The sequence below is a fragment of the Seriola dumerili genome, unplaced genomic scaffold (assembly GCF_002260705.1).
Source record: "Seriola dumerili isolate Sdu_G_001 unplaced genomic scaffold, Sdu_1.0 BDQW01000025.1, whole genome shotgun sequence".
Classification (NCBI taxonomy): Eukaryota; Metazoa; Chordata; class Actinopteri; order Carangiformes; family Carangidae; genus Seriola; species Seriola dumerili.
The window spans coordinates 16,351,143-16,375,081 of NW_019174280.1; the positions used below are offsets into that span (position 1 = coordinate 16,351,143).

Sequence of the window (23,939 nt, forward strand, 5' to 3'; positions counted from 1 at the left end):
GTCCGGTGCCAGCTGGGGTTAGGGTTTTACTGCTGCTACCATGTTTTGATGGTAAAAATGAAAAGATAAGTCTAATGATATATTAGATTTTTTTATAGCAGTCAACAGATACCATGAAAAAACCCAAACCACCAATGAATTGATCCTACTAACAAGTATTGTCTGTGTTGCCAAAACCTGATGTATCTTATTCTTTTGAGCCACAGCACTCCACTGTAGTCCTATTAAAATTATTGACAGCATATCAATGAACCATTATATACCTTTATAACAATAAACATGGCCATACTTTATTTTGAGTCAATCCCCTGAATGCTGAAATAGTCTCAAGGGGCACAAAATATGTATTCATACACAACTGAAAATAGTCCTTAATAAATGCATAAAAGTATATACTTATACTCATGACCTCTTTTTCTTTTTTCAGAGTCATGACTTCAGTAGGAAGCGTAGGGCTTGGAGCTGAGGGCCACAGACCAGCAGGGGAGGCTGGAAAGTTTTGACAGACAGACTAATGCATTGGTGGTTTTGGTCTTTTAAAAGAATTTGTTGACAAAAACAAAAATAAGGAATATAACTTTAACTCTTTTCCTTTAACAATGAATGTATCATTACTACTATTATTCATTTGATTTTATTATTGACCTCTAATGATGAAGAGATACACTTTTTGTATAGAGCCAAAAGATGATTTTTTGTATTTCCTCTCATAAGATGTGATGTCTTTGAATGGAAAAGTCTTTGTAGATGTGAGAAGGGCTGTGGATGCTTTATTTATTATGTCTTTGTTCTTTACCTTCCAAAGAGCATCATTTTTTGAAAGGCCACATTTTCGCATTTTTTGATCAAAGTGTTATGGATTAATTGACGTATTGATCGGGCTGATGCCTGCAGCACTTCAGTTTGTGAGGCTAGGATTTATGCAGGCTCTGTCACGGTTGACTTGACTGACCTGGTTATTGAAGCCAGAGCTATTTTTGGCTGGGCTCGCGCTGTGGAACTTAAGATTGGCCAGGATCTATCGGTCAATGACAGAGCCAGTGAGGTGCAGTACAGATGTCACCGTCTGTCACAGTTTGGTAGACGGTTACACATACATTTTAGGTTGTGAGGAATGCTGTGTGTCATTTGTCTGTAATGGCACATTGAGGAATTAACAACTAAGCTCATATTCAGATGGCAATACACTATTGAGAAAAATAAAAGCATTTTATTACCCATGAAAAAGAACTGCTGATGTTTCAGTAAAACAGCAACAAAAACATGGAAAATGTGTGTGTTTGCGCAAAAGAACGCTTGTGTCTGAACATTTTTTTTTATTTTTTTAAAGCAATTAAACCTTATCAGGATTGCCTTGACCTCTTCACGGTGTCCTCCCAAGACAGTGTCTCCATCTCCTGCTGACGTACAACACATCAGGGAACCACTGACTGGAAACCAGTGACACTGAAGGTCACCAAATTTGGCCCCAGTTAGACTTTCACTTGACATTTAGTCTTTTTGCGTCAAATCATCATCATCATCATCATCATCATCATCGTGTTTCTCTTTGGGCTTAAACACTCTTCAGATTCTCTCCTCACACTGTTCTCGCTGCCGAACCGCCAGAGTCAGTGTAAACAAACAATATTTTAACAAGCCTGGAAACTTTCATGTGAGGTTTATTTTCTCTCAAGTTTGAAGAATTGCTTCTCGTATTGCTTCGCTGTACTGGGGGAAATCTAAGGTCAAAGAGCGGACATCGGAGTTGTCCTTGGAGCCAAAGTAACAGCTGGATTCTTTAGAAATTTTGTGGTGAGTCATGTTGAGAGCATCACTCGTAGATGGAGAAGTTTCCTTTGAGATAAAAAAAAACAAAACAAAAAAAAACATCTCACAGCAGAGAATGTGAATGAAGAATGGGACTTTTTTACCCCCAGCTGCTCTGCTGAAGTAGCTCAGTGGTCCTCAGAACAAGGCTGCTGTAGTCCACATAGTCTCACAGGAATTTATAGGATTTCCTGCAAAAAGTAAATATTTTATTTTATATCAACTGAAAGGCAGCCACCCAACTATGTGATACTTTGTTTGGTTCGGTTTCTGGGAGTCACACTTAGGTTAAAAGTCAGTAATAGTATTAAGTGTCCACCATAAATCTTTTATTGTCAAAATAGTTCCATAGTTGCCTTTAATTGGAATTTTAAATAACAAAACTAGAGAGTGTTGCTGAGAAATAAACAAGGATTAAAATAAATTTGTGTTCTGTTTTCAAAAGTACGAATGGAATTTGTTAAAAAAAACATGTGAGTGAGGACATTATTGTAGGTTAATCAAACATGTGTGGATTACAATACCTAATAAACGTAATGATGTCTTAATGCTTGTTAATTTATGCATTTACAAATGATATAAAAATGACTTGTAACGGATATGCAACATGCTGATGATGAAAATGTGCAACTAATGTTCACATGAATGTCCAACCAAGCTTTCCTCTGAGACTGAGAATGAATTTAAAAAAAACAAACAAAATAAACAAAGATAAAGATCCTCCTCTCCTCCCTCCTCTGAGCTCAGTTCACGCCTCTGTCCTGCAGCTCCAGCCAATGTCAGCTCATATTACCCTCTGTGTGTTCTTGAATCTCACCTGTCCACTAGTTGCCACTCCACTGCTGAGCTGCTCTTACTGTTCCTGCACATCTTGTCAAGTCCCTCTGCACTTGTGGCTATATGATCTAAATTTAACAGCCAAAAAAAACTCATTATGATGGGTTGCTACAATAAAAACAAAGACAAGTCCTCGTGGATTTTTATATCATAGTGAGAATGGGATGCCACTTATAGCTTGGCAGATGGTAAAAAAAAAAGACATGCTTTGAGAAGAATCAGTAATTAAATATACTGTATATGCAAACTGTAGTCAACGGCTAAAAGATGCAGAAACATTTGTATGACGCTCTGCCCTGGGGCTTGTATGTAAAATTTTGTATGCTACCTTTACTCCATTGAAACATGGAGAGTTCACACACAGTGTTTTTGCAGTGAGGGTTAAACTGGGACACACACGATACAGCTCCTCTGCAGATACATTCAAACCTCGAAAAAAAGAGAGGGAGAGATTGGGTGGGATGGATGGAGGTGGAGGATTCCTGTAGTGGGAGGGAGGGGAGGGAGGGGTGGTGCTGAATGAACAGCTCCTCCGCTCATAAAGTAATCAGAGAGCTCCTCTGCTCCGTCAGAGCAGCAACAGCCATGAGCCAGCCGAGCTCCCCGTCCTCCAGACCCGCGCTGACACTCCGCCCGTCCCCCTGACGCGCACCACACCACCATGAAGAGGCAAAACGTGAGGACCCTCGCCCTCATCATCTGCACCTTCACCTACCTGATCGTCGGCGCCGCGATCTTCGACGCGCTGGAGTCGCAGAAGGAGACGGCCCAGAAGATTCAGCTGGAATTGAGGAAAGCGGAGCTGCTCAAGACGTTCAACTTGTCCTCGGAGGACTTTGACGAGCTGGAGAAGGTGGTGCTGCAGCTGAAGCCGCATAAAGCCGGGGTGCAGTGGAAATTCGCCGGCTCCTTTTACTTCGCCATCACTGTGATCACGACCATAGGTAAGAGAGCAGCACTGAGATCATATGTGGGAAGTTTGTCTTTTATTTCACTCCGGCAAAAAAAAAAGAAAAAAAAAAAAGTTGATATGATGGATCATATGTCAATTTCTGTTCCACGTGTCCCTGTAAAGCTTTATGAAATCAACTTTAGACTAATGGTTAGCTAAGACTGCATTTTTAGAAAGACTCTAGGCTATTTAACATCACAGCAGGAATATACATCCTAGAGGCAACAGGAGATACCAAAGGCAAGAACTCCATATATTTCATTTGGAGAAACCAAATACATTTGTTTATAGGAAAATTCTAGGTGGAGGAAACACCATAAAATATCATATAACATTATTCAGATATAACCATAAATCCCCAGAAACTGTAAAGGATATGCACCGGTGGAGTAAATCTTCTTAGATACTTAGGCTACTTAATTATGAGCTAATTAACTTCATAGCTCACAAAAAAACCTACTATAAATGATATAAGCTTACATAAGATCAATCGTGAACACCACAGACATACAGTCCCATGCATGAGGTGTTGTTGGCAGGTTCATAACCCCATCACTGCAGTATAAACACTGTAAGTGTTGCTTCCCACAGACTGAGCAGAGGGCAGACAATTTCTTTTTTCTTTAAACTGAACCTAGGGAAACGGGTTTGTCATCAGAGCCTTTTATACTGGCGTGTTTTACTCAGATTGCTTTGAAAAAGGGGAAGTCAAATCTGCAGCCAGCAAAGTACTCTTGAGGACATGCGTCTCTCTCTCTCTCTCTCCAAATATGAAATTCTGCTGCTCGTAACTGAAGGTTGTCATTAGAGAAGGTGCTCCAGGAAGACTTAAGTTATGAGACAGTCATTTGCCTTTTCTCTTGTGCTGCTACTCATTATTCCTGCTCCTAAGGGCCCTACAGCAACACGTGCCCCCCAGCTCTTTACTCATTTTATCACACAGCCTTCAAAGTCAGCCTGTTTGCTTTAACATCTCAGCTTCACTCAGCTGTTTGCAAAACACCTCTGTCATTTCAAATAATGAATAAAGATTAGACTGCATTGTTTACCTTTGTCTTGCCATTGGTTACTTTTAAGGCCATTGTTTCTGGTTGAAAAAATTAAACCTTTTTCTTTTTATCTCTGAAGCAACGCTGCCTAAATTTTTGGCCTAAAAGCCACTTCCACTGTGGCCACAAATGGTAATTAGATATCAATGACATTGATTTCTTAAATCAGCTACTTTACAGACATCTTGCATATCTGTGTATCTGCTAAACCAGTGTAACACTAGCACAAGTAGAAGAAGAGTCATAAAGTCGGCGAATGTGTTTATCAGTGTCAGTTACACAGCATCTCTCTTACGTTTGCTAATGTTAGCTAACATTAGCCCCCATAAGCTATTAGTCATACCAGACCTAGTTGGGCTGTAGAGGTCAAACTCCTGAGTATTGAACTGAAATTACTGAAGTTAAATGGTGTGGTTTATTGTTTATAAATGTAACTTTTCATTTGTAAGACGGAGATTGTGTAGTTTCCTCTGAGAAAAGTTACATAGACTCGCTTTAACATTTGTTTTTCAATTCTTTAAGAAGCAGTCTTTGTCACCATCTCCTATCTGAGCCTTCCTCCTTTGTTTAGTGACCGGGGCAGTTGTCAGTATAGTGACCTGTGACTTGTAACCCTATCAGATGCAGGCGACTAATCGCACACTAACCCAACCCCGGGTGTCTGTAACCGCATTCTGTAATTGTGAGCCCCGAGGCTGCTACAAACACAGTGATTGGCGTTTCAGCCTGCCATTAAGTATTAATGACAACACCAGACCGTCGCTGTTCCACTGGCCTTCTGGCACACCACATTAACGCTGTAGATACTGTACTGTACACTCAATATCACGCCACCATGACATACAGTATCATCCACATGCTGATGGAATGATAGAGTGGAGCAAAACAACGGGGCAGTTGGGCAAAATATGTATTTTACTAAGTTTTTACATGGAGCCAAACCTGAGCTAAAGCTGTGATTTCTTTTTGTTATGAAACAGAGGCTAAAACTATTTCTGTCACCAACCAAAATACAAAAATAGTCATGAACCTCTTATTTCCTCTCATATTCTTTGAAATTATAATTAAAGTCATTTTAGAAATGAGGCCTCAGGACATTCAGATCCAACACAGGACACCCCCAAGGACCAGAGTGCTCGAGTCGATGTGAAAACAGTGTTCTTTCTATGAGTTTGTAACAGGAGTAAAAGAGGAAATGAGTCAGTCTTAACATGGCTGTATTGAAATTCATATTGTATATAACACATACGCTGTTGACTCTATCAAAAACAAATAATATCCTGGGAATCTATGAATAAATATACACATCAATTCACATTTCTAAAGTGCACAACCGCCAGCGGAAAACAGCAAACACCAGCAAGATCTGGCCCCAGCATGCTCTACTAATAATTTAACATAAGGGAAGAAGCGAGGAGACGCTGCAATCAGTAACCAGTCATCACTTTCCAGAGAGGAAAGGGGAGGCGGAGGGCAGGGTGTCCATTTACTCACCAACTGCTTGGGGAAAGATTGAAGCGATGTTGGATACACCACAAGGGGAGAAAAAAAATTAGCTTTGAGCAAAAAAAAAAAAAAAAAGCGCTCTCAAGATGGCAGGATACATAGGGGAGATCCTCTGCACGGGTCTGATAAAGGCCTGGGGCACAGGGAGCTCTCCTAGTGGGTGTAAACACAGTCATCCCCCCTTCTGCCCTCACCCACTTCCAGGGGTGAACATCTTGTCATTGCCACATCAGGGTATATTTATATATATATAAATATGTCCACAGCACTCACTGTTCATGCTGCAGTTCGAGGTCATCTGGACCATGTTGAGGATAAACACAAGACACGAAAACACGGTCTTACACACAAGACACGTCTCATATCCTCTGTGTATTATCCGATGATGTCTGATAAGGGCGGGAACATGTGATTGTAGGACATGCAAAGCGGTTCTGTTGCTCTTCAAGGGGCAGATGGCGTGTGTTGACATACAGTACAGTAGTGTTTGTGTAACACGCCATATGATATCACAATACGTTTACACAAGCTAAATTAAAAGATTAAGCACACATACACGCAACCTTCTCACTGGTGATAATGAGCCATTCAGAAAGATATGATTCGATTTGACCAAATTTTGAGAAATGTTTTCTCTGTCATTTCTGGTCCAACCCCAATTCACTGGAGGTGAATGTAATATGCTCACAACATTGAAAAATGTCAACAGTAACATCTCGCTCCAGAAACAATGTCTCAGTTCCTCGAGATAAACCTCAGACCTTGTTATGAACCATTTCCCAGCAATGAAAGAGTCCCTGCATGTTGAAAATACTGCAGCCTAAGTAGTTACAGTTACACACCTCACAGTTTATGTTCAGTCCCGATGCCAGAGGTAGTGTGGCCTTTACGTTAGCGCGAGGGTGTAATGGTTGGGTTGGTGGATGGTCAGTTTGCAAACATATGATTAACATTTGTTTTTTTTTTTATTAACTATAACTATGATTCTAACTCACCATAACCAAGTCCTTTAGTTGCGTAACTAAAAGGTCTTGCTCTAAGGTCTTGTAGATTGTTCGGTATCGGTGGGCACTGTAGAAACGCGGCGACACAACATGGTGGGCTCTGTGGGAGACGACCTGTTCTCTATATAGATATGAAGGGCTCATTCTAAGCTAATGAAAACTTTATAAATACTATATTCCATTTCTGCTGATAAAGTCTTTCTGGTAATTTTTTAATTAAAGTTTGTCCATTGTATTGGGGTAAAGGCAGAAATCTCAGAGACATATATCTCAAAACTTGGACGTATGAATCCAATATTATCTGGAGAATAGAGGTAAATGAGAAAAAAAAAGAGAAAATATGTTTTATTTGTAATCTGGGTGAGCCTACCTTTTAAGTAAATTAATCTTGAAGAGATATCTAATCTCTGAAGTCATTAACCTTCGTCTTAGGCTCATAAACAAAACCTTTATTTTTGATAGGACCCATTAAAGTCACCATATGGTTGTTATTAGAAAAAACATTCCTTCAAAATCACATGCTTTGCTTGGATTTTTATTATTGTGAATCACCTCTTGTTAAATAGTTTTTGTTCAAAGATCATTTGGCTGTTTTCCTCTTGTTGATTCAGCAGACGTGAGCTCAGTGCTTCGATAGAGGAGCTCGCCGTCTGTAGTCGATGAATCTGTAATCTATTGTAGAGAGAAGAAACGAATACAAATGCATCTGTATGAGTCGCTATAATCCCAAAAGATAGCATCAGTCAGGGTTAAAGCCTTGGACTGGTGATGAAAATCTGCTGGTTGGTTTGCAACACTCTCCCATCACATTAAAAGTGGCCTGGATCAGAGAGCTTAAGCTCCCGGCTCTGGTTTAGTTGCTCTGTCACCACCAGTACATCAGTTGTTGATGTACTGGGCAGCTACCAAGTGTGGAAGCATGTTAGTGCTTTAATGTGAAGCAGGCTCTTCCTGAAAAAAGAGCAGACATGCTCAGCAAATCCCCTCCGGGTTAGTGAATCTAATGTCTCTATATGTGGACTGACAATGAATAAAATATCTGATCATTTTTCTATTTTCATCGCTGACACAGACTTTGATTTGGCACCAGACGTGAATCGGTTTCCAGCATCTGCATAATTAGAGGGCACATCCTGAATTATTAATGGTAATTACTTACATTAGTATCATCATTATTATTCAGTCAGCTTAAGAGGTTAGCGCAGTAAGTGGTTGAGTGCAGAAAGAGCATAACTCTCATCAGACAGAGGGAGATGGATAGCTCAGCGCTTCTCAGAGGAGAGTGTTGGCATTAAAAACATGAGAAAAAGTGTAGTAAGGATATAGAAAGACCACTGTGATATATTCACACTGATGGTAAGTGGCTAGAGATGTGTTCATTAGGTCTTTCTGTATGGTGAAAGTGCTCCTTGGTGCTTTTTCTTGCTTACTGATTCTTGCTTCTTTTCTTTTTGGCAAATAGCTTCTATTACAACTTATAGGTACAGTACATACAGTAGAAAATGACATTAAAGACATTAGAGAACTACTACTTTGCTTTGCCACTTAAGTTTTATAAGAAATCATAACTGCTGCCTTATTATGTTCACAGACAGTAGGCGGTCCATTTACAGTAGATATCACAGTATATCCTACATGTGACTAGGTTCAGACATTTAAAACACCTGGTTAAAGTCAGGAAAAGATGCTCTTGGTAAAATATTGAAAAAGCCCCCCCCCAAAACTTAACTAAGTAACGTCAGTGTCTGAATAACCACAAAAAATGTTTTGCATCATTTTGTAATGTATTGTATTGCAAGAGTGGAAATTTGATGTAGAAAAAACAAATATAATATATATATGTATATATATTAATCAAGTTTTCCTGACACATTCTTCATCATGTTGGTAGAAGAGATCATTCATCTGGGCACTGTCATATTTCTTCCAAATCATATTTTCTGTCTATTTCTCTGCAAATTAGGAGCATATAAATGTGTTTTTTTTTTTCTTTCATCAGAAATAAGGACATTAAACTGCACGAGGGGCTTTCACAAAAAGAATAGAAGATTATTGTGATACTCCCTAAAGCAAGCCTGCTTTTCCACTGGAGCTTTTCAGGTCATTTGAAGTACTGTAGCTAAGAAAGGCTTTTGATTTTTCTTTTTTTTTTGGTGGAACTTGTGTTTTTAATATCAGCATTGCTCTTACAGTGGAACCTCTAAAGCAAAAATACTCAAAAAAAATAGAGAAATGCTTCACGGAGCCTACCTGCAATGAATCAACTGAGAATGAATGGTATATCAATCAACCTGAGCAGTTTCAGTTTACAGTTTAATTGCATTAGGGGTGATCTGATCCCGGGCCTGGTGAAGAGCTGCTGCTGTGTTTAAAGGGATTCGGTAACTCTGTAACTCTTCATGGTGCTTGCATAAAAGGCCCCCAAAACAGAGTAAATTACCTTGCATAACCCAGTGTGGTGCTGTGCAGTGAGGCACTGCCCTCACCGCTCATCATGCAGACACACTGAGATGTAATGTGACATAGAGCTGTTAGCCGACAGAAGAAAGATGGATTTTTTTTTTTGTCTTGTTTGTAAATTACACAACGGACTTTAAACAGGTTTCAAGGTCCTAAAGGTCCTGAAGCACAAACTGTGTATATGACATAAATATTCATGTTAACGATACATTAATTAAGAAAGAGCGCTGGACTCAGCGTCTTTGAGTCAGTCCCGCCACGGGGCTGTCGCTGAAAACTTAAAGAGCTGAAAGGATGGCTAAGCTCTCTTTGTTTGATTTGTGCAGCTCTGTGTCACTAAGGTTACAAGAAGGTCACAATCTTCAGAACACAAGCGGCTGTAAGTGTGCAGCTGAGTTGGACACTGGGCCCATCAGTGCTGTACCTGCTGAAGGGTTACCGTATGCAACAAGTGACAAATACTGGCACAGAGATAAATTTGATGCCTGTCCATCTCATCATGTTTTAATCAAGCTTACAAACTGTTACTTCTTTGCATTTGCCCCTGAAATCAGCCATGATTTTGGACAAAATCTGGTGGTTTTATTTTTCTGTGACCGAGCATTCCCTGAAATTCTCGAGGCGTTGTATTTTATGTGCACCTGAGAAGCAACTTGTAAATCTGCTTTTGAAAGGTGCTCTAGAAATAAAGTTTACTTACTGACTTACAAATGGAGACAAACAATGAGGTCTCGATTAGCGGAGAAGCTCTTAAAGGCTGTCACGTGTGTTATAGACTGCATAATTATAAAGGAAATCCTCTGTTGTAATGAAGGAAACTTTGTTGATTTGTTTGTTGAAAGTTAACTAAAGGTCCTGAGTTTACTAAGTGGACCTGAATGAGCATAAAACTTTAATGAACACAGCAGCGCTCCTCTAATGTGAGTTTTAATAGGTTCTTTGTTTTGTAATCCTAGTTAATGTATTAACGTTATTAAATAGAGTAAATATTACAGAGCCACGAGGGAAACCATAACTCCACAGCTGTGTAAATAATTAGACACAAAGCAAACGAATCCTTGTGTTTCAAGGTGTTTAATGGATTTCGAATCTCATTTACGGCACTTGCAACATTCAGTGGCTTTCATTAAAAAACACCTCACTGTACAATGATGCGTGCATTTTAGCAGCAGTGGTACAGAGTCAGATCTCTGATGCCGAGCTGTAGGTACAAAGTGAGTGAACGGGGAGAAACGTTGAGACATCCACGGCTATTATTGGCTGAGAGAGTTTGTTGCTGTTCTGGATCTGAAGGAACAACGTCTGAGAAAGTTGATAGAAGTGACTCTCATTGCTGCTGCTGCTCCGTTCACATGACCAGCGACTGTTTACCTATTGTACGTCTGCTTTATGCTCCGCTGCCTCAATGGAAAGTTGAGTGGTTGCCTGACTCACTAAACAAAACATGACTTTGTATTTATTAGACTTCATAATCCAGCGGGGGCTGACTGGAGTCTAACCAAATCAAATAGTACACAGTAGTGAGATGTGAATCCTTTCATTTGAAGTTTCCTGCTGATTCTGTTCCAGAGTATAAATAGACTCGACATGACGTGTAAAGTCCCAGCTACAGTATATTGTGTCGAACTAGCTCCTGTGGGGTTTATTTTGATTTGAAATGTGAACTCTTTACTCTATTTTTTTCTCTGAAGGGAAGAATGCCTATAATCTCATGTCCTGGTGTATTGAATTATGTTCCTCTTTCACAACCCAGAGCTTTTAGTGAGTGCTGGACACTGCCGCTCGATTAATATCGTAATCCTTCCAGTGGAAATTTGAGATTAACTGAGATGTGTCCCAGCGCCCCAGACACTAAATATGTGTTACAACTCCATCAACGCTGTAAATGTATAAAGGAAGTGCAGTATACGGCCTCAGTTGATTGGAGACAGAATTTGTTGAAATGGACTTTAAAAGGATAAATCTGGTGTTACTCTAATTTTCTTAGTGTCAATAAATTCTATGAAAAAACCAAGGCTACTCTGTTCTGTCTGTGGTATTTAACTGCAACCCCATTGGCTCCTCTTGAAAAAGTAAAAATATAACCCTCTGTAATTCTCTAAAACAGCTGTTTACTGTAGATTTTAACACGTTAATCAAAGTATTTTCAGTCGTGGATTTATACACATTTGGTGCTCCAGTGAGTATTTATTGCAACAAGATGATGTACGTTGGGATTGATTCAAAATAAATTATAAAATTTTCTATGTTCATCATAATGAAGGAACATGTCACCCAGAGCAATGATGTGTTTTTAATGGTTTTTGGACAACCATTAAAAACACATTTGGCCATATCAGGCTTTGGCTATGTACGATAATAGGCTACTTATGTGTTGAATACATTAATTGTTGGTTTTGGTCTCTCCATGGGATTTGTTGACAGTAATTAAAATGTCTTATATTACCAGACCTCTTCTTTATGATTGAAAAATACTGCATGCTGGAATCATTTTGTGTAAGCAGTGAGCTTAATCCAAACTTTCATCACAACCTCTATCCTGGATCAGTAACTAAGATCATTAGTGCCAAGTGACACATAATGATGATGTTGAATAACGATATAATGTGACCCTGTGTGCAGAGTAGAGTGACTGGCTGTGTCTTGAATGAGGCCGCATCTCGTTGTTTCTCCTCTCGTGACCTGAAAAGGAAAGGTATTGGAAACTTGTTCAGGGTGCAGACAGTTGGGATGTGATTCCAGGAACAATGCTGGTAAAAAAAAAAAAAAAAAAAAAAAAAAAGCAGCGGCTGTTGTGGCTCCATGGTTTTGCAGTGGAGTAAGCCACAGAAAAAAAGGCATTCAGAAATGTCTCGTACCAGCAGTGTTGCCAGATTGTGCGGTTTTCGTGCAGTTGAGCTACTGTTTATTTGATTAGGCCGGTTGAAATGGTTTTGAGACACTCCACTAATAAAAAGCCAAAGTTGTGATGTCACGTGCAGGACAGCTTCTCTTTTGTTAGCTTCTTTCACGAAAAAGTGAAGCATGTTCCTGGGTTTTACTTTTCATACTTACTTACTTTTTGTGAGCGCAGAAAAAACTACAGTTCTCAAACTCACCAACGCTCTCTTCTAAAGTAATTTTTCCAGTTTTTCCAGGGTTCATGGGAAACGATGTTCATTAAATGCTGCTAGAAATGAAAACCTACTTATTAAACCTGCTCAAATTAGTGAAGACATTTTACATTTAACGAACCTCTATCCGAAACCCGTAGTGGAGACGATTGTATATAACTGTAACCATGGTTTCTGCTTTGGCCCTAAACTTATTCTGATACACCAAAGATCACAGTTTTGTCTTAGGCTGAAACACTGTCTTTCGTTTTTTTTCACTTGTGTTCGACCACACAGTTTAACATGGGTTTTAGCACCACAGGACAAACACAATAATGGATATTACTCATAGAGTGCATTACAGTGATGTTACTGAAGTCTACATATATTTTCTTCAAAGCTGCATGTGTTCGCGTGTAACGAAATATCATCGTCTACTGCAGGTTTGAGGCTCTCATTGGGCTATTTTGTGTCACTCATGTGGAAAAACTACCAACAGGTGACTAGTCAAACCTACACTTAAACAATATGTCCGCCCAGAGAGTCAGTCTCTCAGAAACGATAATGCAATTGCTCTCTGCTGCCGTTCATAAACTATAGCTCGCATAGATTTTTGTGATTAATACTCCATTAATCTCGAAAAGCAATGCGAGCCATTGCATATGAGCTGCCTGCATTGTGTTTACCAAATTATGCAGAAATTGTGGGAGAAGGCACTCGCACAAAAGCATCCAGACATTTTCCTCAATGATGCTTAAGAGACACAATATAATGGCCCACACTGAGCTGCAAATTATTTCTTGGAGAAATGCCTGAATGCTGATGGGAAATTTGCACTAAGGAGCTCATTATTTGTACGCTGGTACGTGTGTGGTGTGAATCTGTGTGTCCTCATATATTTTGCCGTTTGAACTCTCTTTACCCTCTTCGATAAACATAACAGCTACTGTACAGAGCCACTGTAATGTTTTATATATTATACCCCAGCACAGCACAGCACACAAAAATGAAAAACTGTCACCCAAAATATATGTATCCTAAACTATCAAACAAAGTCAGCTGCTTTAAAGTACAAATTTCATCACAGCACCAGTTGAAGCTCTATGCAGAGTGCATTGCAGGGCCCGAAAACCAAAATTACAAATAGCCAGTGTTGCTATAAAAAGCCGATACGCAGTTAGTCACATGACCACACCAGAGAAACTCTCCCCGAGGAACACACAATGTCATGAAATGCAGCTCTCACACACAGTTCTCTCAGACGGGAGGGGGTGTTATACCAGCCGGCTCAGTGTTGATTGTGTGCCCAGAGTGCTGAGCTGTCTCCCCAGTGCCTGGAGATGGTGGAGGCTACAGAAGCCTTTTTTTTGCCTCAGTACAAGCATGAGCCAAAAAAAAAAAAAAAATCTTTCCACATCGTGCATGGTAGGCTCGTCAGCAGTGTGGAAAGCGTCTAAACACTGAGGTGAGAGGTGAGAAGTTAATACTGTATGTTTATGGTTCGCAGAAAAAACAGAGCTTTCATTGCCGTCCTTATCATAACAACCTGAAGTGATTTTCTCACAACTCACTGGCTCCTGACGGCTCCAACCTTCTTCGAGTCCAGAGAGTGGGATAGTGTTAGATGCTTTGGTAACCGGGGTGGGTGCGTTAGCTTTACGCTGCTCCAACTGGCTCCAAGCACTGGAATGATTCTGTCCGACAGCGCCAAGCGGCCGTAGCTCGCCTGGCTTATATACTGTCTCCCAAGGGAATTTGTTTTCCAATTTGTTTCCAGCATCTGCTTAATATCTCAACAAGCCAACCTGGATGAAGTGGACTGTCACACACTGGGGCATAATGATAATAACAATAACAGTGATAGGTGAGTCGTGTTTACCCCCGAGGGCTGCGACCTGAGCGTGAGCTTATGAGTACACATTTAATATCCATATGCAAAAAAAGGTGCCCCATGACGACCTTGGGCTAAAACAACAGGCGGCTAACCTATTTTCTCTGGAATAATCCTAATACCACTCCTGTCAGAGGGGACGTGTCTGCTCCTGATCCACATGCTGGTGTGCGATGGTGGAAAACAGGTTCATGGCGACTGTCACAAATGGGTACAGAAGCGATCTGACTGGTCAAAGACGCATTTCAGGCATTGCAACTGTGTTGATAGCACCAAAATGACACTGCATTGACTATAGCAATGGACAAGTACTGAGATGGTTGTCTTGTGCAATCTCCTGTTTGTTTTTAAAATGTACGACAACAGTGCAGCAGATAAGCTTGTATACGGAAGGTTATTGTGCATTTTATGACTAAAGCATGAAGCACTCTCTCCGGTGTTTCTATAAACCATGAAGTTTAATTTCAGAAGCTGAGGGATTTAGGATGTGACCTCTGGGACAGGGCAGAGCCACCTAGAGTAATGAGAGTGGTCCAGCCCAAACTAGAATACAAGCTTCTGATAAGAGTGTTCGCTCACGTGCTAGCTAGTCATGCAGTTCCCATACGGGGTCGGCCCTATGTTCCCACAGCCTTATGTTCCCACAGCCCTATGTTCCCACATTTCAAAGAATGTTTTGAAAATTAGGCCCTATTTTCCCACAGTCTTATATGTTCCCATAAGCCCATGTCCACACTAACCCAGGAAATATTTATCCGGTTAGCCCTTCCGTCCACATTAGAACGGTGAATTCTGAAAACTGAAAACGATGCTTTACAAAAACGATCGCTGAGGTGGATAAATGTGAAGACGCCGTGGAACGTGGATGCAAAGCGTTCTGAAAACGATTAGTGTGGATGGAGATCGTTTTCATTGTGAATGTGCATTTTTATATTTACCCGGGTTAATGTGGACAAGGCCTAAGATTTTTCTCAAAAGGAAACCCTATGGTCCCATATTTCTTAACATAGGGCTGTGGGAACATAGACACGCTCCCTTCCATACAACACACAGCAGAACGTTGTCAGTGTTGTTAACAAGCTATAGCTACCTTAACACCTGGAAGTGGTGAGGTCTGCAGTCCAGAAAAAAAAAAAAAAACCTTGTTGTTGAATGAAATCTGGGGTTTTGTAGAATTGAGCAATATCAGTGTTCTTGCCTGGTGACAGGGGTTGGAGTGAACACAAGCATTGCATAAAAGGAAATACATCATAACAATGAGAGAACGTTGTTATTTGTGATTATGGGTACTGATGATTTTCATTCCCATCACCATAGTGTCCTCACTATGAGTACAGAAAGTTGACTCATCTCTGTCTAGCACTGGTTCACCGTCTCTTCCTGTACATATTACTTAATGGATACAACAATAGATCTTCCTGCTGTGAAAAACTGTTATAGACTAACAGGGTATTTTCCCTGTATCCAATTTTGGTCAAATAAAAATTGCTAAAGCCTCAGAGTAATCTTATGTATTTGTTTTTGCTACACTACACTAATGAGAAAGTACCTCCTAGTTTTGAAGTTATCCAAGGCAGAGAGCTTTTGAACTCCTTCTTTGGTGCTAGAACAAAAAGACATTAGCTTGGCCATAAACCTACCAGCTATCATTGCAACATAAAAAATTAATGGATAGTGACATTTATGGTCTTTGGTTACTGCGCTCTGCATCACCCATTAACAAAAAGATAAGAGTCGGGGGGCATTTCACCTTGTAGATCGCTACAGATACAGACAGGAAACATGGTGAGAGAGATCAAATGAAACAATGCTAATTTATGTGAAATGTAACAAGACCAAGTATCCAAGCTTTACCATCCCAGACGGTGCCACAAGATGAGTTTCAACACACTCTTTTGTTGTGTTTAATTAACATAAGACAGTCTTCCTGTGTCATCATCCAGTGAATCAGTCGCGCAGTCTGGCTATTTCAGCTCCAAATGAATCTCGAGATGGAACATAAAATTGAGTGAGTTGACATTTGCATGTCCAAGTGGTCTTAGCCTCTGTAGGCCTGAGTTTGCCACATAAGAAAATCACTGAATAACAAAGTTGTTTTAATTGCACACATCTTCCTGACATAAAATAAACGGTACGCAAGGTAACGCAAAGTAGAATGATGGTGCTGATGCAATAAACCTCCAAGTAGGTTAAAACAAATGCTACGGATGGATTTGCAGATACTGTGTGACCCAGGTCTGGTAAGGTGAACCTGCAGAGTGAGTGGAGGTGGAACTGATGCTCTGCTCCCAGTCTGTCTGCTCCCGCCATATGGACAGCCCGAGGCGGCGGTTACCTCACCAAGGTGACAAGGAGACCTGACACGCAGATAAAACTGGATGGTCATTCAGTAGCAGTTTGGACAAAGTTACAACACTCTATGAATTTGTCCACATGTACTGCGCATGTCTGTATGTCACGAAGAGGAAGTGGCAGTCAGAGCCTCAAGGTCACTTCAACAGATCTCCTCGTCATGGAGATTGAAAGTTTGACCTTATGTGTTCACAAAAATCCCTATAAGCAACTGACAGTGTATTTACCCCTAATCATTATAACACTTACTATAACTCAAAGAGGTTATAGAATTGCAGCAAATAAAATCAAATAAATACGTTGCACTTGAAAAAGCTATTTGTTGCTATTGAAGACCCTCCTGTTTCCATGATTTGTGATGTTTAGCTGTGTAGGTTTTCTACCTATTTACATCAAGACATGTAGTGCATGCTGCGAATGACAGTTGAGGCTCTCATATGAAACAGCTTCAAGCCAACTAGCTTAAACTAGCAACTTATTTTACGCTCTGTCAGTTTTACACCAGAAAAGTAAAATGATAAGAATGCAACAAAAAACGTATTTTTCGGTACGGGAGCATCAGGCCATGCAGTTAGGGGTTCATATAACACCTTAATGAGATGCATTACTTGATTTAATTGCCTCTGGTCATTAAGCCAGGTGCCAGCATTAGTCTCATGCATCACATAACATGACATATAATATCTTTACAAGGTGGCAACGAGCCCGGCCAGACAGCTCGGCCAGGACGTTGATGGGTACTCGCGTCTCCGGTAAAGAGCCATTGTCAGAGGACCGCACACACACACCCGTCTGTGTGAGATGTTGATGTGTGTTCTGTGTGTTGTAAAGCCTCCACACATTTCCTCATGTGGGCTTGTTTGGATATATCTAATCAATTCTGACGAAGATTATTTTTCTGTAAAGCTAGTGGTTCGTCAGATCAGGCTGTCATGGTACAACAGAATGACTCCCACAACACTTTGACTATCTAATTGAGAGTTTAATATTGGCTTACATTTCTGTAACTAATTTATGTATGAGTATTTGACTCAACTTGACACTATTCATTTAGCTTTCAAGTTAAAACAAAAGTTAAAGTTATTGCAGTTGATCCAGTACTTGGATGTGAAATGGAGGGTTGAAATTCAACATTTTCTTTCATTACTCTTTTAATTATTTCATAATTAATATTTAGGATATTTGCTATTAATGAGTTTTAACACAAACCCTGGAATTGAGGCTTCCAACAAAATTTTAACTAGAATTCTAGAAAATCAACAAAAGATAATGTGAATTAATGTGTGTTAACATCCACTATACCAATAATATTAAATATTAGGAGTTGTTGCAACAAGATGACGTAAAGAAGAGAGCAGCAGACAAACTTCAAACAAACAAAAATGATGTGGAAAATGTGATGAAATAAGGAATTTTCTTTTGTTTCAAGTCTTAATGTGAGAAACGTCACGATCCAATAAGATCTGATATTTTCATCTGCCACTGTTTCTCATCTCTTCAGCGGATGTTTACGTGTGTGTGCTTAACTTGCAAAGTCTGTTTCCATTGCATTTCCACCTCAACCAAGCATGAAAACCTTTTCTTTTTTCTTTTTCTTTTTCAAGTTTTGACTTCTCCACTAAGGTTTTTTTATGCATACATTTAAAATGCATAAAACAGGTGAATAGAAACGCAGTTATAGCAGACACATCCTGGATTTGTTGAAGCTGCTCAAGTACAGCTGCCATTACTGTGGCAGCAGAGTTGGACTGAATACATTACACTCAAGATGTTTGGAATAATCACCATCGGTGGTCGCCCCCACCAACAGATGAAGGTAGTCCATGTGAATGTGGAAGTTATTGAGTCTAAAGCATTGGTCTGAGACTGGTTGTGGCTTTGGAGAAAATATTAAGAATTCAAGAATTATTTGCTCTTTTCAAACTCCCTGATTTCTTGCATTGCAATAAGAACACACACAAACACAGGATAGGATACAAGGATACAACATAAGGATAACAAGGATATATCATGCGATATACAGTACACAGGATGTCATTTCTGGCAGCATTTTTCAATTTCAGTTCTTTGTGTAACCAGGCACGCATGTTTATCATTGTGCCCCTGTGTTCATCTGTCCTCTCATTTAATCCTGGGTTTTTCCATATTGTCTTCCTTTTTTGCTGCGTAAACTGATCTGTGTGTGTGTGTGTGTTACGTGCCAGACTTGGGTGCCTCCCCTTCGCCAGCACATGTCAGTTTAGGACAGCATCTGCTTCCTGAGAGCAGCTGAATGAGCTGAACGCAGGCCAGAGTGTGTACGAATATATCAGTGGAATCAGGTGACAAAGGCAGGTGACTGTGCTGCACAGGCTGCAAAGCAACAGCAAATGCATCTCTGTGAATTAGAGACTGAGGGGACAGAGAAATACTGAGAGAGGAGGGTGGAAAGAGGTAGAACTGGTAATGAAAAAAAAATGCCAGAGTGAGGGAAGAGAAATAGTCAGAGGAACAAGATAGCAAGACAAGCAGCAGCTATTTTTAAAAAGAGCATTCAGCTGAATAAAACATTACCCGGCTGCAGTCCAAATTACCAGAAATCACAAGGCAGGCGTGAAATAACCATGTCAAATTATAGCAGGCTTGTCACATATGTTTGGTTTTTTAATGACACAGAGCTGGACTATTTTCACATGCAATTCCTCATATGCTGGACCACAGAGACCCCCGCCCCAGTGTGTCAGGCTTAACGAGCATAAAATGTTGTTTGTGTTGTACAGTATCAGCTGCCTCTTCACTGTCACGTGCGTCACAAAAACAAAAACACTGTTTGGAGCACGAATGGATCAAAGGCAGTTAATAGTGTGTGAATTTTAGCAATCGTCTCCTGATTCACACTTGGCCCAGTTCCTAGCCTAGATGTGTCTCAAGTGTGTCTCTGTGCTTTATATATTCCACAGAAAAATGATCCTCGTCATCCTCGCCACCATCATCAGCATTGGCATCTGTGACTAATTATGCACACTGTAGTCTGAAGTCTAGGTCTGTGCCTCCCGACATGTTTTTGATCTGATGTACCCCAACAGCCCTGTCAGATGAACTCCTTCACCACCCGTCGTGCTTCTAATTTGTTCTTTTAAAATGATTTTCAACTGGATCATATTTAACACTATCGATTATATAACAGTGAATGTTGTTACAACAGTAGGTGGTCATGTTTGCATTCATACCACCACTTGGAGTGGCAGAACTGGGATATTTAAACTGTTACGCTCTTTAATTTCCTGTTTACTTTTAGCTAACTATTTATCCATTAGCTATTTCAACAGTTTATACATTACTGTTAGCTAACCATTTCATCTGTTTATCCACTACGTTTAGCTATTTCAATTGTTACCTTAAGTTATTTAAATTGTTTATTAAATACTGTTAGCTAGCATTTGTCCATTAACATTACTTTAAGCTAACTGTTTGAGCTGTCCATCTGTTAATTTAGGTTTAGTTTGTAATTTAATCTAAATTAACCATTTTTCAGTTATTTTTCCATTAGCTATTTCAGTTGTTTATCCATGACTGTTAGCTAACCATTGCAACTGTTCATCCACTACTACAGCACTATTTCAATTGTTATCTTAAATTAGCTGCTATTTAAATTGCTTATCAACCATTTATCCATTAACAATACTTTTAGCTAACTGCATAAGCTGTTCTTCTGTTACTTCATCTAAATCAACAATTTTTCAGCTACTTATACCTAGTTAAAAACTCTATTAATTTTAGCTTTACATTTCATTAGCTTTTAGCTAACTGTCAACTGCATGTCAATTACTTTTACTTGTGTAGGCTCATTTTGAATGCAGTGTATTACCAGATAATAGGACAAACTGTTTGAGCAGTCATGTCATTATTCTGTATAGCCTCTCTGTTTGTTTTGACTTAATGTGTTATCATTCCTGACATTGATAGGCAGGTATGTTTTGCACTCCCGCCAGCTGTTTACCAGAGGGAATTAGCATCTATTCCCAAAAGAAGCTATTTCAAATTCCTGTATCATATTACACAACATGTTCTCTCTTTCTCTCCACTCTTACTCTCTTTGTGCCGACACAGGCACACTTTTAAAGCAGATAACCCAAATGGAGCACTTGAAACAGATACGTCTGTTATTTGAGTTGACCTCTTAAAAGCCTGGAGAGAAATCCCACCTTGGAGTTCCTACATTAACAATGACTACAAATTAAAGACTTCCTGCTATCTAAATTAAGTTTTAAAGCTTCAAATTTGTCTTGGTTTTTTAAATGGACCCTTTTTATGAATTTAGTAAAGTGCAGAGAGTGAGTTATATGTTCTGTATTTCCCTTCAGTTTCATTTCTTAACCTTTCATCTTCTTGCTTTATTTCCCTTTATATTTCATCTCTCTTGTCCTCTTCTACCCTTTCCTCCTCCTCCTCCTCCTCCTCCTCCCTCTACCCCTGCTCCCTTGTTGTGTACAGTATCTGTGTGAACCCCACTTGTGCCTTAGTGCAGCTGTGTTGTGAGTTTTAAAACAAATCCGTATCAACTGTGTATCAGGTACATAAATCACGTGATTTATTTAATTAGCTAACCCTCCCAGAGATCTCACTCTCCACATGGAATGCCTTGCTTACTGACCTCATGGAAAACTGCAGCCTGCCAAGGTTTCCTCTCATATCCCCTAAAAAGGAACCTAAGGAGTACGTTTGGAAATAGATCTTGATAGGGATTTTTTTTTTTTTTCTCGCAGTGAAAGCAAAACATTAGACTAGGATGGTCGGATACACACAGGCGCAGATTGGTGCTTGTGGATAAGGGATGAATGTGTTGTATGTGTGAATGTTGTGGGTGTATTTTATGTTGATGAGAGGGTTTTACTACACAACAGGGAAGTTCAGGGCACATGGCAGCCAAGTCACAGCTCTCTGATCTAACCCCTGGTCGCTTTGGTCTTCAGGCTTGTGATGCTTTAGTGTTTGGGCCTCAGCTGTGTGCTGGATGAGAGCACATGCTCCCAGGCCCGATTTGGAGCCCACACAGGGGTAACCGAGTTAAAGTGAACCCAGACAGACGCTTTGCCAATGTGCTGTCTCCTCTGGCGTTACATCAGATTGCTTGTGATGAATACATCCCGTATCCCCCTCTTTCTCTCTCTCTTGTACCGGCTGGAGAGGCTCCTTGTTCACTGTCGCTGCATATAATGAAAGTTTGATTAGAGAGATTATTCTTACTATTTTACAGTCTGCTGACAGCTACAAAGGTACAATGTAGAAGCTGACATACCTGACATAATTGCAAGTATTGAATATAACAAAGTGCATCCTTGCAAAGGCCAATGTACTGCCTGTAATGTCAAAATTAATTACCAGTAAAATTTATCTTAATTTGGTATAGGCCTACGGTGAAAGGACTGTATTTACATAGTGCTTTTATCCAAAGTGCGTTACACTTTTACATCTCTCTTTCAACCACTCACACACACACATTCACACACCAATGGCAGTGAGCGACCATGCAAGCACCAAGTATCATCAGCATGTCTGGTACATTTATTCTCATAAATGACTCGGTTAGGGTTAGGGCAAGATGGGGATTTGAGTTAAAATAGCCACTTGCGGTCATGGTTAAATGACACCGACACTGACTGATGGTAAGAGACGTTTTTGGCCATTTGCTGCAATGACTTAGATTTTTTACTTTGCCTGATTAACTGATTGATTTGGTTCACAAGAATCTAAACGTCTATAAAGACCTTGATTGAAGTCGTTGTTCAACTACATTTGTCTGTCGTCACCAGAAAAACAACAGCACCAGTCGTGTGTTCAGCCTTTGTTTGCATTTTCACAACATGGACAACTTGTGGTCACATGAACGATGTCTGTCAGTGATCCCTGCAGTAATAAGCAATAAAAACTGCAGAAATAATCTTCTCCTCAACAGACATTTACCCCTATATCTGTAATACATGACCATGCACCGCTTGCATCCACTCTAAAGCGAATGTTGGTCTTTCAACTATGAACACAATGGACTGACTCTTTCTCTAACTTTAACCAAGTAGTTTCAGTTGGCTAAGCCTGACTAAACCTTAAGCATGGAAGTGGCAGATCAGAAAAATGTTACATGAATCATTTGTAATGGTTTTGGGAGGCACTGACGGATAACATATTTCGTCAATTATATTGGAGGACTTGTTGATTCGGTGCACTGACCATTAGCGGGAAAATCTGAATTTCCTGAAAATATTAAACAATTCATTTGAGTTGTATTTCTTACAGCACAAATTACCTTGATTAACCATTGGCGCTAACATATACCAGATCTTGCTACTCACCATGTAACTCTGAATCAATCCAGTCCCAACGAATAATACTTCACCGAAGTTACATATTAAATTCATAGCTCACTCAATCCATAACTCACTAAAAACAAATGAAGCAGCTGTGCTTCTTTTTTCTGGATTCATGATTGCGCTCATTGACTATGAAATTTGATATTTTTCCCAATAAGACATATTCCTAGAATTCGATGCTTTCACACTCATTACATGGACATTACACAGCAGCTGTCAGCGAGGCCTTGTGGGTCAAAAGCTGGACGGAGTAATGGAGGGAGGTGGAAGAGCCAGAGCTGTGTTTGAGTGCCTGAATAAACAATCCTGGGGTCGTCTGGAGTTTGAGGTGTCTATGATGGAGAATTGATGGGGGTCTGTGGCTCCACGTTTTAGATAGAGGTAGGATATAAGTCATGGGAAATCCAGAATCATTACTAACTTTTACTCTTTGGGTGCCATCCATGGAAACACTTGATGCTTACAAGAGGACAGGAGTTACAGTTTGCCAGGTCGTGTAATGATATCTTTGGCCAGGCGCAGCTGGAGATGAAAGCGAGCTGTGGAGAAGGCATGCTGGGAAGCCGAGTGGGCTGCTGCTCAAAGACGGCCTGTACCAAACTGATGACACGGTCAGTGTTTATTTGCACGTTTGTATAGA

The 23,939-nt window shown here is 40.0% G+C and overlaps 1 protein-coding gene across 1 annotated transcript in view; it reads left to right on the forward strand.

Moving 5' to 3' along the window:
- Window positions 1–3,221: 3,221 nt before the first annotated feature.
- The window catches only part of kcnk3 (potassium two pore domain channel subfamily K member 3), a 30,243-nt gene continuing 9,525 nt past the window's right edge, over window positions 3,222–23,939 (forward strand). Inside the window, exon 1 of the mRNA XM_022737896.1 lies at window positions 3,222–3,590. Within this exon, the coding sequence (XP_022593617.1) occupies window positions 3,308–3,590 (283 nt within the window). The 5' untranslated portion in view covers window positions 3,222–3,307. The remainder of the gene's footprint in view (window positions 3,591–23,939) is intronic.